Source organism: Tachypleus tridentatus, chromosome 6 (assembly GCF_004210375.1).
Source record: "Tachypleus tridentatus isolate NWPU-2018 chromosome 6, ASM421037v1, whole genome shotgun sequence".
NCBI lineage: Eukaryota > Metazoa > Arthropoda > Merostomata > Xiphosura > Limulidae > Tachypleus > Tachypleus tridentatus.
In genome coordinates, this window is record NC_134830.1 from 73451717 (window position 1) to 73468965 (window position 17249).

Below are 17249 nucleotides of genomic sequence, written 5' to 3' on the forward strand. Positions count from 1 at the left end.
ATAACTTGTAAAACGATTACTTGTAATAATCAAAACTACGCTGAATGTGTGGTGAAATTTCCATCTACAATGTTTATAGATAACCACAAAGTTAAAACTAGGACTACTGCAACAGGCTTACATATCTAAACATGCCAGTAATTTACTTAACAAAACACAGCTGTCAGAGTCCTGGTTAAAATTTATCAATATATAAGCTAAATACTATGATTTTATTACATAAAAACGATTTTCGATCTTGCATAAGATATTACGAAAGTTCTAATTTATAAAATACATTTAGTAGCTGACCCGGCATGGCGAAGCGTGTTAAAGCACTCGATTCGTTATCTGACGGTCGCGAGATCGAATCCACGTCACACCAACGATGCTCGCTCTTTCAACCATGGGGGTGTTATAATGTGATGGCCAACCCCACTATTCGTTGGTAAGAGAGTAGCCTAAGAGTTGGCGATGGCTAGCTGCCTTCTCTCTAGTCTTACACTGCTAAATTAGGAACGGCTAGCGCAGATGTCCCTCTAGTAACTTTGCGCGAAACTCAAAAGAAACAGATATTTCGTAGCTAACGCTCAGTTTTAAAAGATATAGTTGGTAGTTGTTCTCAATAATAATAGTTTCTGATGAAGAGTTTCAAAGCTATTTTGTTCGGAGCATTGGCATGTCCAATTTAATGATGATGACTGGCAAATTAAAATGACATTTTAATATAACATTCTTACATATTTAGTTTAACTGTGTAGAAATTTATTCGTGCCTCGCTCAAACAAACATAGTACAGCTTTATTAAAGTACTTTAAATGGTCAATACTGGTAAGATTATTTCGTATTACACTTCTTTTTTCGACTCATATACTTTTCGTAATTTCTATTAAGTAGTCTGTGTTAGTTGAATTTTAGTCGTGAAAGTAGAAGCTATAAAGAACTTTAATTCATATAAGCATTATCTCTTGGCATAATTTTTTTTTATTATTAGGGTATGTGGTTTCCACTAAATTATACTGACTTTTCACTTATAAAATGAAATAGTCTGGAACACTCATATGACATAAACATTTTTACACTATTTTTCGTTAATAAATCATTGTGTGCGTTTTATTAAACAGCATTGCAATTCTTTACAAGATAGCTGTTTAATTTGTTTGTTCGTTCTTAAGCACAAAGCTACATAATAGCTATTTATGCTGTGTCCTTTGAAGGTTTTGAAATCTGACTTTTAGCGTTATAATTCAGCAAATATACACTGCTGGCCAAAATCTTAAGACCAATTAACACAAAGAAAAAATATGCATTTTACTTTGTTAGACTAAATCACTTATTAGGGTAAAACTTCGAAAGATGAAAATACGAAAAGGAAAAATAAAATTAAAATCTCTTTTAGCATTTAATAGGAAAAATGTGAACACTATGAAATTAGCTTAAATACTAGCTGGTCAAAAGTTTAAGACCATACGAAAAATAAGTCCTAAACAGGGCAGGAAATGCCCAACAAGAGGTCTCAGTAGTGTTCACATTTTTCATATTAAATGCAGAAAAGTGTTTAATTTCCATTTTCCCTTTTCTTATCTTCATGTTTTGAAGCTCTAGTCAAATAAGTGGTTGAGTTAACAACGCAAAATGCATATATTTTTTATGTTCATTGGCCTTAAAGTTTTGGCCAGCAGTGTATCTCTCAGCTTGTTTCAAATGTAATATTTTTATTTAGCACATACGATGAGATCATGCTAAACTTCTCATGTTTTATTTTTGTTTTTTTCATGATCCTTCTATGTAGTTCATTTCGAATTTTATATCAGAAAAAAAGCCATAATAGTATTTGAAATCTAACGTGTGTTTGCCAAGAATATAAGAAATGTTGTTTCGATTGCCACGTCAGCTTTCAATAATTAGCATCGCAGCAATATATCCAATGCTAATGCATGATGCAGTGTTTGTTTTAACAATGTAGCTGCAAACATATTAATCACTAGATGGAGTTTCCGTCCACTCGAAAAAAGTTATGTTGATTAATGATTAATGGAAGGTTATCTTAAAACATAACAAGTTGATTCCCTCACATGTAGTTGTAAATAAAACGCCCATACCTCTGCAAACTATAAAATGTGCAAGAGCAAATTGCCAAGTATATTTTCACATGGACCATCCATAAAAATACTACCAAATTTTGTGAAGATCCGTCCATGGTGCGAAATAGTGGTAAAAAACGCGAAAACACGAAACGCCCGTAAAAACTGCAAAATGCAAAACTGAAAATGTGTTTGTTTCTCACCACCTACCCATTGAACTTCTATTTCAAATTAGTGAAGATCCATTTAAAAGAGGGAAATGTAATATTATAAAACGCCAATATAATCGCAAATTTCAAAATGCAGAATTAAAATTTTGTATGTACTCTTGCATGAACCTAATGATCCTTCAAGCTAATTTTTCTGTATTTCAGACCAGGGCTATGACCGTTGATGAAACCTTGGAACGAAGAGGTTTATAAAACGTCTTTTTTCGTATACAAAAAAGAACTGTTGCCCAACGCTGATCCAAGAGTTTGCTTAATTGCTTCAACAACTTGCTTTAGTGTACTTGCACTTGTCATTAACCACACAATAAGGAATTATTTAGGAAACATTGTCGGTTAGTGAACGTTTTTCTTGAATAACAAAGAGCTATTCACTAATATCCTTCAATAATGAATATTGTTTTTTATCTTGGATATTTTTTTATTTTCATTATATATATTCATTAATTTTATTTTACGATTCATGTATATATTTTATGTGTATATCTTAGTTTTACGCTCCCGTAAAGCATGTAATAATTTTTACTTTATTATTAGACAAACGAAAGTCATAAAACAATATAAACCTAAATATCATTAAAGTGACCAACATATAACGACTGAAGACAGTGAAACAAAATAAAATCCAGATGAGCTAGACAATAATCTCAGTTCGTATGGACATTTGTTTTGTTAGTACTGTTTGTTTCTGCTTTTACTAACTGTTTATCATAATATTTTTAATTAAACAAAATATATATATTTATTATACCTAATGTGCTTAGAAATAGCTTACAGATATTTAATTAAAATAATAATACTAAATTATACAGAAGAGTTCAATGAATATCTCTTGTACGAGAATTATGAATACGCATACTTTTCTTCTTACTTTATATGCCGTTAAAACTGTGTCGACAGTAAATAAGTTGTTTTATCATCATTTTATACCAAGTTTTACGAATGTTTTTTTATTATTTTTACCAAAATCTGTATATTTATAATAATAGTTGAGGTTAATTTTGTATGACTTTATCAACTGTAGTATATTTCTCAGTGTACAAATATAATTTATTTGAACAGTTGAACAGTTATTTTGAGGACGTAATGATATAAAAAATAAATTACCTTTTTTGTTCTCTCATATTCTAGAATAGTCACTCAAAGACATCTGAGCTTCTATATAAGTACTTCTCTACCAACTTAAAATAAGAATAAAAAAAAAGATAAGCAGAAAAAGATAAAAGCTAGTACAGCGGTAAGTCTACGGATTTACAACGCTAAAATCAGGGTTCGATTCTCCTCAATGGTCTCAGCAGATAACCCAACGTGGCTTGCTATAAGAAAACACTAACACTAAAAAAATAAAAATAAGGAAATACGGTACCTTACCATTTAGTGGTATGTAGGATGAATCTTACCTCTAGAAATTAGCATTCCTTCCACCAACGTGGTAGAGACTTCAATTAACATTGTTCCATATCAGTGTACATATAAAAGCGTGACAGTCAAATTAAACTTTGTATACTGATATGATTCAATGTCATGTTAATTAGTGCCTCCACCATATTTGGGGTAGGAATGCTAACTTCAAGAGGTAAGTTTCATCTTACTTATCCCCAAACAGTAGTGCCTTATTTTTTATTTTTAGCTTTTTTTCTTAACGAATAGTGGGATTGACCACAACTTTATAATATCCTCACGGATGAAAGAGCGAACAAGTTGCGGGACGATGAAATTCGAACACGTTACTCTCAAGTTGCAAGTCTTGTACCGTAAACACCAGGCCATGCCAAACCACCCAGAGTCTCAAATTGCAGAGCACAATATTTACTCTTATACTTTTTTGTGGTATCGGAATGCACACTAAGAATTTTCAAATTCTTAGTTAGGCAGACTAATAACAGGACCACACTCAGCCCAAATGAAGTTTTGAAAATATTTTGCAAGAAATGCAAGAATGCAATTTAATAACCTGTTAAATATTTATAGAAAAATATTTAAGTTTCATAGCAAAGTAAATTTTTTGTCTGCTTACAAACAGAGAATCTCAGTAACATGTAACAAGTGTTAGTTAATTATTATTTGCAGAGATTACACAAGGTTATATCTTATTCCAATTTTCTTTGATTTAATTTGTAATTGTAGTTATATAAAATTCATATAAAATAAGAAAATAATAGAAATCGAAGGAATATTAGTGTTTTCAAATAACTTACAGGAAAAAATTCAGGTGTGGGTAAGAATTTTAATATTACTGTTAATTAAGTTGTTTTTTTTATTTTTCAATAACTTTTACAGTTTCTATCTAAACGAGAGAATAATATTAAAACTAAAATATTATAACATAAATTAAGCCCTAATATTGTTGCTTACTCTAAAACTCAAATATCATTACACGTAAACGATATAAGTAAAAGTGACAAATTGTAAAACAATGGTATGTCTAATTTGTTTCAAAAAACTGTCAGACTGTTAAACTAAATACAGTCTGCTTCTTAAGAGTAGACATTTGTAGCAATATAATAAATTAAATTAACTGAATAATGTTAATATAGGTTCCCATTAACACTCATGACTTTACTAAAATATTTCTTATATAATATTTTTAAGTTATGTAGTGTATACATCATAAATGTAGTCATACGTTCGTCGAATTCCAACAACGACAGTGCAGTTATGGCTGAGAATTTTGGTTACAGCATTTATCGGGGAAAGATGTTGAATAAAGTGAGACTGTTAAACGAACTACAGGCAAAGAACACAAGTTATTCAAAAAAGAGACTATTCAACATATTCTATAAATAATAAGTAAAACTGGCACAGTACTTTTAAGGACGGAGGCAAGCTAGTAGTTATCGAGATACCCTGGATACACGCGCTTATTGGCTGTCTCAGAAAGTAGAGATAATGATGATGTAGTGCCACAAAATATAATTAGAGAGCCCGTTGCTAGGCCACCATGTTACTTGACGACAGATGTTGTCTGCTGCTAGAGAGTACGTTGTTAAAAGAACTAATGTTACTAGAAGTTCTCTGAAGTGGTATCAGAAGGTATGTTGAAATGATGAGCGCATAAGTAGCTCATGAGCGAAATACAAGGAGATGACGTAGATCATCATGTCATCAACTTTATAGAAGAATCAAAGTCCTAGAATTAAGAATTTAATCTAACTTGTATAATATTGTGTTTAGAATTATTAGCACTGAAATGTTTTTATCACAATTACAGTGAAATATAAAATCTACTATTTTGATCTTATGAAGTTTATATTTTTCTTTTACATATATATGTCATATATTTTACAAGGCAGATGAAATTTCTATAGACAGATCATACTACTAAGTACAACATTAGTAAAAATTACAAATAGTGTTTTATTTTATTTGCTTATCATACGTTTTACAAAAATATGTCCTAAATAGTGCAGTGCACAAAGTCACTGCCTACAGTGCGCTCTTGTACATAATTTTCTCAACCGGAATGACGTTACAAAGTTGTCATCTCCATCATAGTCTCCAGGTTCTAATCCCATTGAAAACTGTTAGACAGAACGGAGCCATAAAATTGCTAATCACAGTTCTAAACCAGATAATCTAGCTGAGTTGCAGCACCTTCTAGTGACAAGTTGAAATAAAATCCCGGTAGAGTACGTGAATAACACCATCAACAGCATGGTTTATTATCTTTATAAGGTCGTTATACCATGAAAATCAAACAAGTACTAAATGTTTAATATAAACTGATATATGGTCGGAAATCCTATTTGTAATAATTTGGTATTATATATGTTTTGGTAAGATTTTGTTGTGATAGGTGAAATGCTGAATTACACATCTTCCACCATATACGTGATAAAATAATTTGCAGTTCATTAAATTGCTAATAATATCCATAGAACCTGTCTCATTATATAAATGTATTTGTTTTTCATCTTAATAATGACATTTGTAACAAAAAGTCAAAGATTTTGGCCAAGACTGTATCATAAGTGAGAAAATATTTCATCAGTAGAGGTAATTTACGTGGTTTTAAACTTTCTTTTTCTTAGGACATGATGACCTTCAGAAGGACCTTTAAATTTCAGTAGCTCCAACAAAATAATTTTCTTCTGAAGAAAAATATTACTCGACTTTATTACCTTCAGGAGGAATCCTCATTTGAAATACTTTATGTCTATTCTTTATATGTCTAAGTGCTATATGTGGTAGTAATTGGGAAATATCTTAATTTTCAATAAAAAGACTGTGCAAATAAAGCACATCTCCATCAACAAAATAAATAGAATACTTGCTACAATGATTGTACTGCCATTCTTTATAAACGAATGTAATATTTTAGCGAAAATGTAATACAACTATAAACATGTGTAAAGTGAATTATTTGTCAAGAACTCATTTACTTTATAAAATTCATAGCTATATGGGTAGGGAAATAACATAAAATATATTTATTCTATAAAGCCAAACTAATGAAACAATAAGATCATAATTAAATTATTGTGTGATACTATCATGAAAAATCCCTCCTTTTCAGTCAGATATTTATAAAAGTTATGCCAAGCAAATGAAATTATTACTATTGTTTTATTAATGATCCTATGATTTATGCTAGCATTGTCTTCAGCAGCGTCATCTGTCTGTACAAACTCAGCATCACTATTTGCCTATAGAAACATCATCCGCCTTTGTAAAATGTAGGCAAAATCCAAGTAAAAACTACAAAGTTAATATGATTAAAACAGCAGATTTAATGTTTGACTTATAAAACAAAACTATAACATTAATAAAAATTTTCAGTATTGACAATTGGAAAAATAATATTATACATATTAGATTAAATTATTAATTTCAAAATGTTGATTGTTACTATAAAGACACATTGTCAAGACACATTGATCTACGTCACATTCTAGTGGCTTGCTCTTCAACTGTCTGCATGCTCATCACACCAATTCGCCTCCTAGTTGTACTTAGTGGAACTATGACTCTCAGTAGCCTGCTTTCTGTTGTGCAACACTAAAATTATATGACACTGACATCTTCTGACAACGAGCTTTCTGGCAGGAGGCAACTTCCAATGCCAAGTGTCACGACCGCCTATCATCCCGTTTTCTTGTTCTGCTTCGTGGATATATGACGTAATCTTCTTCACTCCTGGAGCAGCAATCAGCGCATAATTTTAGGGTACCTCTGTAACTACTCAATCTCGACAACCATAATTCATGTTAATCCTGAACAATGCTTTTAATTACAAAGTAAATGATAGTTAAAAACGAAATTTCAAGACTCTTAAAAAGAATCGCAATAATACTAGAAATATTTGCTAGTATTATTAAGAAAATAATAACCTGAAGTTGATGAAAGCTTACCAGATCCTAGGCACAAGGGGAAATCAATAGCAGTTTTCATGTAAACGATTCTTCAAGATATTGTGATCACAGCAATTTATTTAATTCAAATCTTCCAAGCCTAACTTTGTAAACTTGTAGAAAAAAAATATTTCGTTAATTAATCAACTCAAATTCATCCTGATTGTCTCAATGTAATTCTTCAGACTTGTCTTTTAAATTCTTCATTGAAAGTGCAAAAAAATTAAATTAGCGTAAGACAGATCTTCTTTGAAATAAGAAAATAACTGCAGATTTCCTCAAACAAGTATTACAGCTAAATTATTACGTTTGTGTTATAAGGTGAGGCTATAGTAACCAATAGAAAGAAGGTAAATAAATGTTTAAATATTCACTTTCTTGAAAGCTCATTTTCTACTTGCCTTTCAACCAATTCATATTTTGTTGTATCTACTACTAGTAGTATGGTGTTTTACAAATAAATTTAAAACTTTTACAAAATATTGTTTTGTACATCTTCAAAATTAACTTGTTTTCCCATTTTATTTATTTTTATTGTTTCATTGCAACAAGGATATTAACATTTTTCTAAACTATGCTAATTATTTTGTAATATATAAATTAATTCATAAAATAAAAAACATTCTAGTGTTATTCAAATAAAGATTGATTTAAAATATCACTAAATTTTATTTATATTTTTGAGACATAAAAATTTGTTTTAAATGATGACTAAGTTGGAAAAAGATAATTCATTAGTTGGTAATAGGTGAACTAAGTTTCATTATCATAAAACCACATCCCTATAGCCTTTAGAAAAGATAAGTATTTGTATACATAAATAATAGAAAACTATAGTTTTGACTTTGTGTGGAAACGTAAGATGAGTGATTTCTGTGACTGGTACTTAAGAATCAGAGATTGTTAACGTAATACATTGTTAGAAATATTGTAAATTATTACACAGCATGGTACGTTTGATTTGTAAGATACTGGAATAGAATATCCTGAGTATAAATGGTTATATTTCTAGCCTTGTCTCCTTCTGAGAAGGTTGATGTGCATTTGATAAAAGATTTTAAGATAAATGGAAAGAAATACGCCGTGAAAAAAATGTACAAAATGTAGTGTTTTTCTTTTAGCCATATAGTAGTACATGGATTGTTATAAGTAAATTAACCTATTCCATCAAAATAGTTTTCTTTTCTACATTAGTAACTTCCGCTATAAAACTAAATTATGCTTCTGTTCTGCCACTAAATCTCTCTAATGTATATTATTATTTAGAATGATTCTGAATACACTCATAAGTTAATATGATTGCAGTAATAAGTTTCCAGAGGGGCTAATTTGTTATTTATACGTATGATACAGGCACAAACGTCTCTCTCTGTGTGTCCGTGGAGGTATTCCTCATGCACAGTCACATCTTAAAGCCACAAACTTCAAACTCAGTATACCAATACAATTTTTTTCGGAACGTAAGACGAACTATATGGTCGCGACCTCAAAGGCCATTTAAGGCTGCAAACTGAAGCCGAAGTCGCCAATGTAGCAATATTTGACAAACAGGACGACCAACAGATTTTAAATTGAGAATCCCGGATTTTTTCAGTAATGTGTGATCGAAAGCACTGTTATTTATTTTTATTTACGTTTCTTCTCTGTGTAAGTACTCCTCCTACTTATTTTATTCATGATCGATCATGTGTTAAAACATATTTAAAAACTTTATAGTTTTCTGTTGCACCCTTTCCCTCCCTCTCTTTATCTTCTATACATAATTCTTACTTTCTAACTACCCTTTACTCAAAAAAGGCAAATGCACTCTTTGAAAGTGTGCCCATACTTCCCCAATTAAATAGGTTTGCTTCAGCCACATCTTTTGTTTTGCTCGCGTGTACTGTAAGAGTCAGCTATACGATGACTTTACAAAACATTTGGTATCGGTAAGTTTTTTTCATTTACGTTGAATTGCAACGAGAAGAGAAGAAACCAACTGTTTATTAAATGAAAATATACTAAAGTCAGAATACGCTCTCTGCAAACGACATTTGACCACACAGAAGAAATAAAGACCCCAAAAGGAAACTTGAAATATCAGACAAAGCATATGCAAGAAGCAGGAGTTATGTGCCTGCATTTATTTTGATTAAAATAACTTTAGCAAACTTTTCTCTTTCACATTGTTATTGTATTGATTTTAATCAAAATATTTATTATGTAAATAAATCATTCTATATTTTTTTCAGAAAAATAAGGACTAATGTAGCTGATATAATCTAAAAAACTCGGGATATTTAAAGTATTTTTATCCGAACAACGCTGGATACTCTACTACTAATTCATATGCAAGAAAGAGTCTAGTTAAATCATAAACTCGTCAGATTGCAAGAAAAAGTGAATTTTTGTAAATAACTTTTTCCATCACCAACAGAGAATTGTTTGTTGAATATTATATAATATTCATTGATAAAAAAGCATGTTTTTTAAATTCAATTTATGTGATCATATCATATTTGTTGACGTACAGGTGTTATAAAGTTGTGCAAGAAATGTTTGAAATTCTGTTTAGCTTTCTAATGTAATATGTAAGCTCGTACTTTTTATGCAATAGAATAAATTATTCTAAAATTGCATTTCATGCAATTTTAAAACCCTGGTTTGTTTTAGGAAAAACAAAATTTTATAACACTTACCTCTTTGATCTTTCATATATTCAAATATATACCAATAACATAAATTTTCACCTCACATCATTTTACATATAATTAGACTGATTCAAAATTTTATGAAAATTTATCACTTCAAATTCACATAACTTTGAAACAGAGACGAATATAATCGTGAGAGCTTAACATCAATGTCTGAGTCATTTTGGTATGAAATGTAAATTTATTTAACTTACCATATGTCGTTATAATGTAGAGAAATTCAAAGTTTAGGTTTTGCGGTTTAAAATAATTTAAAAAGAAACATTTGAACACGTGCCTTATTTATTATTATCTTAAATGTTAATAATAAATATACTCAAAGATTATGTTCAAAGGTTTGATGAAAATACAAACCTTGCAGTAAACACATTTCTAGATAATAATTATTGTAAATCTATAAAGACTAAATGTTGATTGTATATTCAGAGCCATTGAACTCAAAGTAAGAACCCTTATAAAATGGTTGTAGAAGGAAATGATAGATATGTTAAATTAGCATAACTTCAAGTATAGATTAGCGCATTGCTACTGAACCAACGAGTACCTCTTAGTTATCTATTGTTGAGATTTCAAAAGGGACCATTATAGCAAGTATTAGATATATCAAATGTAAAGAACATGAAAGGATTGGTTGAATGGTCTCTAAGCTAACTGCTGACTATGTATGTGATGAGTGGAAAGAAAATTTACATACGTGGTTTACAGTCTCTGAGAAATGATTAGATGTGTTAAGAAGATAACTGCACAGAATGTGGGAACTTTTAAAACGGCAAGGCTTTTGTAATGTATCTTGGATACTTGACGTTGAATAGCGAAATTATGGTAAAAGATTGCATAGCGGAATTACAATAAGGTATTGCTTTTGTTACTAGTCTTTGAGAGTGCTATTTAATGGGCTTATTGATCGAGGACTGCTGCAAAGGAATAACAGACATGACAATTGCATGGGATGGAAAATCCAATGTAGAGCTATTTGATTCCTTCGAATTATTGGCTCGCTGATCAAGATAATTTTCTTACTTTTGAATTTGATCTTTTCACATTCTTTGCAACATAATTCCTTAAGCATGATCTTGATCATAATAGAAATATAATGTTTTTGTAAGACTTGACATCTTCTTTGTAAACGTCATTTTTCAAATAATTTAAAAAAAAACGTTAGTATGACTGGTTTGTTCTAAATTTTGCGCAAAGCTCCACGAGGGCTATCTGCACAATTTGTTCCTTATTTAGCAGTGTAAAACTAGAGAGAAAGGCATCGAGTAATCACCACCCACCGCTAACTGTTGGGCTACTCTTTTACCAACGAAAAGTGGGATTGACCGTATCATTATAACGCTCCCACGGCTAAAAGGGCGAGCACTTTTGGTGTGACGGAGATTCGAACCAGAAGAATTATTTACTTTTCTCAAGTTAGTTCATATAAAATCAAGGTAAAATAACTTTTATATGTATTATGCAAGACGGATTAAGGGTTTTATTGGCCCTAGACTTTACAACTTATAGAGGTTCCTTCGAGACAGAACCACTATACTATTAAAATGTTTTAATTACTATCAGAAAATATACTTTTTGAAATGGAAAGTTTGGAAGATCAAACGATGTAACATAAAATATTGGCTTTTCAAGTGCATTAATTTCGTCATTTCGGCCAAAACGTTGGATGGACTTAAACCCATGAGGAAATTAACAAAGACATGATAAAATAATTATTATCACAAAAAAAATATACTCAGGCCACGAAATAGTGCAAAGTTTGGTTAGATATTTTTGTGTCAAATGCTCAAATGATACATTCTCTAAAAATATTTTGTTAAATATTCTTTTTCCTACTAAAAAGGTTAACTGAATCTGGGTCTTATGTTAGATTAAAGTTTTGTTTCGTTGAAAGGTTTAGTTAATCATTTCATTCTCTGTTAGCTAATATGAACTTTATTTTACTATTATAGACTTAATCTTGTGTTCCTCATGATATTATTTTAGGTGCATTGATAATTCTTTTGTAGCGCATTTTACTTACGATTCGTTTTAATTATGTTATTCTAAATCAACATTGTCTGTTTGTTTGTTTTTGAATTTCGCGCAAAGCTACACGCGGGCTATTTACGCTAGCCGTTCCTAATTCAGCAGTGTAAGTCTAGAGGGAAGGCAGCTGGTCAGCACCACCCACCTCTAACTCTTAGGCTACTCTTTTACCAACGAAGATTATGATTGACCGTCACAATATAACGCCTCCATGGCTGAAAGAGCAAGCAGGTTTGGTGTGACGGGGATTCAAACCCTTGATAGGTCGAGTGCCTTAACCACCTGGTCATACCGGGACTCATTGGTATGAAAGGTACTTCCCTTCTTAAGACTTTTTAGTAAGTCCGCCTTTGTTCTCTTGTCTTGATAACAGAATTTTTATAGATACAACAATTAATTTTATGATAAAGATTACATATTTTGTTCGAGAAGGAAAGATGTAAACCTATTTTTATCCTTAACAATAAAAATGGAAATGCACTAGGTGCGCACTTTCTCTAAATATAAAGGCCATTTTTATAAAATAGATATGTTTTGTCTGTTTTTAAGCACAAAGCTACACAATGGGCTATCTGTGCTCTGCCCATTTCAGCTATCGAAACCCGATTTCTAACGTTGTATTTCCGCAGACCATCGGTTCTGCCACTGAAGAACACCTTACTGCTGAGTAATTGGGGAGCACAAAATAAACTACTAAGTTAAATAACAATCAATCACAAATAACAAAACACCGCTAACCAGTTTCTAGTGTGTTCGAACTTTTAATATCTTAAGTCCAAAACGATATTTATACATATTTCCTAATTTATATCTGTTAAAATATTAATTAAGTCGTTATTTGCCTTACGTCATTACCAGAGATATGTTAACAACAGATATAATTTACTGGTGATAAGTAACACGATTAAAGTTCCTAATTATATTTTTACTGTTGCTAAGAAAATGAGAGTTTATCTTGGTCCGGCAGGGCGAGATGTTTAAGGCGCTCAACTTGTAATCTGAGGGACGCAAGTTCGAATCGTTGTTTCAGGGAACATGCTCACCCCTTCAGCCGTGGAGGCGTTATAAGATGACGGACAATTCACTATTTGTTGGTAAAAGAGTAGCCTAAGTTACCTTCTCTCTAGTCTTTCACTACAAAATTAGACACGACTAGTGCAGACAGCCATCGTGTAGCTTTGCACAAAATTTATAACCAAGACATCTCGTTTAATTAAAGTTCTTATTAATAGGTTGTTGTTTGTTTGTTTTATACTATTAGGACTCTGTATGACTAGGATACGTTAAAGTAATTTTCTTAATAACAGTAAGCTATGTATTAACTATTCTAATGAAGAGTTGATGTCACAACTCTTTCTCCTGGTAAAACTATTCTCTTTAACAAAGATCTGTCAGTTTTCTGATAATAAATGTTACTGATATTAAATAAATCACTATCAATGTTCTGATGATACCTTAAACATTTTAAAACTACTGATGCCATTATCGTACATTGTTAACTAAGCAATCATTGTAAACGTTTCTAATAAAATCTAATACTGCTAAGAAGAAAATTAGTTTTTATGTTCCAAATCGCACTGGTTAATAAATATTGAAATCACTAATCAAGTTCCTCATGACACTATTTACTGCTTATAAGAAGATAATTAATCATTTTCGTGACGATACCGTAGGCTTGAATAAAAATATGTTAAAATTGCCACCGTTATCAAAGAAATCGCTTTAACTTTTCCTTGTCATACAGTTTGCTAATAGTACAAAAACAAGCACCATTGACATTTCTAATGAGAAACTTTAATTTAATAAAATAGTCACATCATTTACTGATAATAAACACGTCGATTAATATTTTCAAAGGCACAGTGAACTATTAATACAAACACTACTAAATATCCTAATGAAACACTTTTTATACGAATAACATATTTGTATATATGCATTATTATAAACTTTTGTGACAGCATCTTACTATGTCATTAATTAAACTGCCCCTCACGTCTCTAATGACCTAGGTTATTGTTTTCTTAAGAATGCCACTGTTAAAGTGTGCTACAGCATACTGTTATTAAGGAAATAAACAAATATTTATAACCCTTACGATATAGAATATTGTTAACAAATAAAGTATTATAAACTTATTTATGACACTTGATGCAATTACTAAAGAAAGTAATTATCAATGTTATTAACATGTGTATAAATGACACAATACTCTAACAGCTTATTCCAATTTATATTTATTTTTGATAGTGAAACATCGCGAGGTTTTCTTGTTTCCTCAACGTAATTGTTCTCCTCATATCTCTTGTGATATATTCATTTTTATGTGATAATCTAACGTAGTGACCTCACTAACATTATCATTGCTCATATAAAAAAATCCCTATCAGAATCATTGGAATTACTTGTTAGTGGATATCAAGATATACATATCGTTCTATTACATCTATTACATCTTTTTACATTATTATTTTCCCTCTCAAGATACACTTTACCACTAATAATTACAGGTATGTCTATTTTCATATATAGTTATTTGTTATTAGAAACTCTTTTGGTTTGGGTATTATAGTATGATGTACAAATGTATGAACCACAATCCTTTTCAATATTCCACTCGGTGGACACAGAAGATAGACCGATGTGGCTTTGCAATAAGAAACAAACACACAAAACATATATTTTTAATAACTATTAATAACAGATTTACTTCATTCTATCAGAGCACACCAAAACTTGATGGCATTCATACCAATTCTATTTATTGCCAATATTTCTATTGAATTTTTGGTGTAATAGCATGACATATTTACAATATATTTAACAATCATTCTGTATTTGAACATTTAACATCAAGGTTACGTGGTAGTATTCAATTAATGTTATTCTTCCTATTCAGTGTTGAATAAGGATTATAGGTATATGATAAACATAAGCAAAAAATATCTATGACATGTAAGATGAAGCAATAATCGTTATAATGAAAACAAATGAACTTTTCGCGGGTTTTAAGTATCTAAAAATTGTGGTTTTGTTAAAGAAAAATATCTGTTTTGGTTGTTATTGTAGTGCATTTGCAAATGTATTATTTTAAAAACTACAGATCAGCATATAACGCAAAAAATCAGCATATAACAGAAGTAGAAAAACATAGTAATGATGCTATGAATTAAATATGCCATGTCAATAAATAAAGTTTTCACTCCAATTTCTACTCACCAGTTGTAGTTGTATAATTATATTATTTAAAGAAATTGTCATTACTGAATACTATAAAGTTAGAAAGATAAAACAAGAAAGACTATTTCTTGAAACTTTTAATCATAAACCAGTCGTAGTTGTTATGTGAGGTAATCTAAAGGGAGCACAATATAAAAATTGCATATTCTGCACGGCTTCAGAATAAAGTAGCTGCCAGTCTAACTACTTTCAATATAAAATAGCATTAAGTTATAAATCTGGTTCCACAATGCATTTTTTAATGAAAATTACAGTTGTTCTAGTCTGGTGTTTTAGTGATTCCAAATACGTTACAAACTGCACCCCGGACTGTAAACACTAAGTGTCACTTTGTTATATTAAAACTAAGCGTTATCTATAGTTCGAGAAAAATACGTTTACTTAACATTTTAATGCTTACTAATTCACATATTTGCTATAAATATTTCACTAGATTAATAAGTGTAAAATTCCACAAAATAAGTATCAAACGAAAATTTTCCAATAACGTCAAGAAGAAAAAATAATTCGTCGAATTATTTTGCGTCTGTGCAATTTTTTAATACGGCTATCGATTCAGATAAAACAACTGGGTTGTATAACATTTTCTGTTATAAACAAAAGGAGAAGCTAAAACTATAATGATGACCTTTCAGACCACAAAATGTGTTTCTGTGTTTTAGTATTCATTAATTGGCTAATCGCCAATATCTACTTGAAAAAGTCAATCCCTATATGCTCGTTAATAATTTAGTGAATGATACAGGCATGGAGTTAGCATAAGATGAAACATTGTACAAAGCCAATGTACAGCTAGTAAGTTCGATTTCTTGGAAGTGGCTTCTGATTGTTCGTGATGGTTTTCCTATAAAACTTAACGCTCACTTTCCCTTTAATAAGAAGAAGTATGATGATTATGTTGCAAGTGCACGCAAGGTTCGTTATAGCATCATCAGAACAACTCATCAAATAAAGGACGAATGACAATAACATCAGAACTTTTAAGTTCTTGTAATACTTATTCAACTTGCTTTACTGTATTATCAGCATTTGGAATAATCCCACTTTTTTTATAAAGTTGAGTCCATACAAATATATTTCAATGTTACGTTTGATTTCAAATACTAGTTTAATATTATCCTATTCTGTTTTTAATTCGACATTTCAAATTTTTGTAAAAGTATTTACAGACTCAATGTATATTTTACTACATGTGTTTGTATTTTTGATAAATTTTGTGTGTGTGTGTGCGATTTATTATATAGTAAAGCCACAGCGGGCTATCTGTTGTGTCTACCAAGGGGAATCGAACTTTTGATTTTAGCGTTGTAAATCCGTAGACTTACCGCTGACCCAACGGGGAATGATACATTTTAAAAAGCATAGTGCATTATTTCCTATATGTTTAATATCTTGCACTTTGGAATTAAGTAAGATACAAAAAGATCATGCATACAGATTTTTAAACCTAAAAAAAAGTGAATTAAAGTTATGAATAAGTTTTTATTCATCAGAAGTTAAAACGATATGCCTTGCAAATATTTTAATACGTTTCATGAACTGCTTTATCTAGGAGACTGTATATTTAAATCAGTAAGAAAACTGAGTATCTCTCTGCAGAAAGGATTTTGAAGAATCCCAGCAAATCTCACTATAAAAACGTTTTAGTAA

General features: G+C 30.6%; 1 protein-coding gene across 3 annotated transcripts in view; it reads right to left on the reverse strand.

Annotated features, from left to right (window-relative positions):
* The window catches only part of LOC143252804 (substance-K receptor-like), a 253291-nt gene that overhangs the window by 120734 nt on the left and 115308 nt on the right, over nucleotides 1–17249 (reverse strand). The window contains exon 1 of one of the 3 annotated variants that reach the window (XM_076505524.1): nucleotides 5099–5251. The exons of the other annotated variants lie outside the window; for them this stretch is intronic. Coding sequence (XP_076361639.1) covers nucleotide 5099 — 1 coding nt within the window. The 5' untranslated portion in view covers nucleotides 5100–5251. Of the gene's footprint in view, nucleotides 1–5098; nucleotides 5252–17249 lie in introns of those variants that run through there. 3 annotated transcript variants of the gene reach the window in all.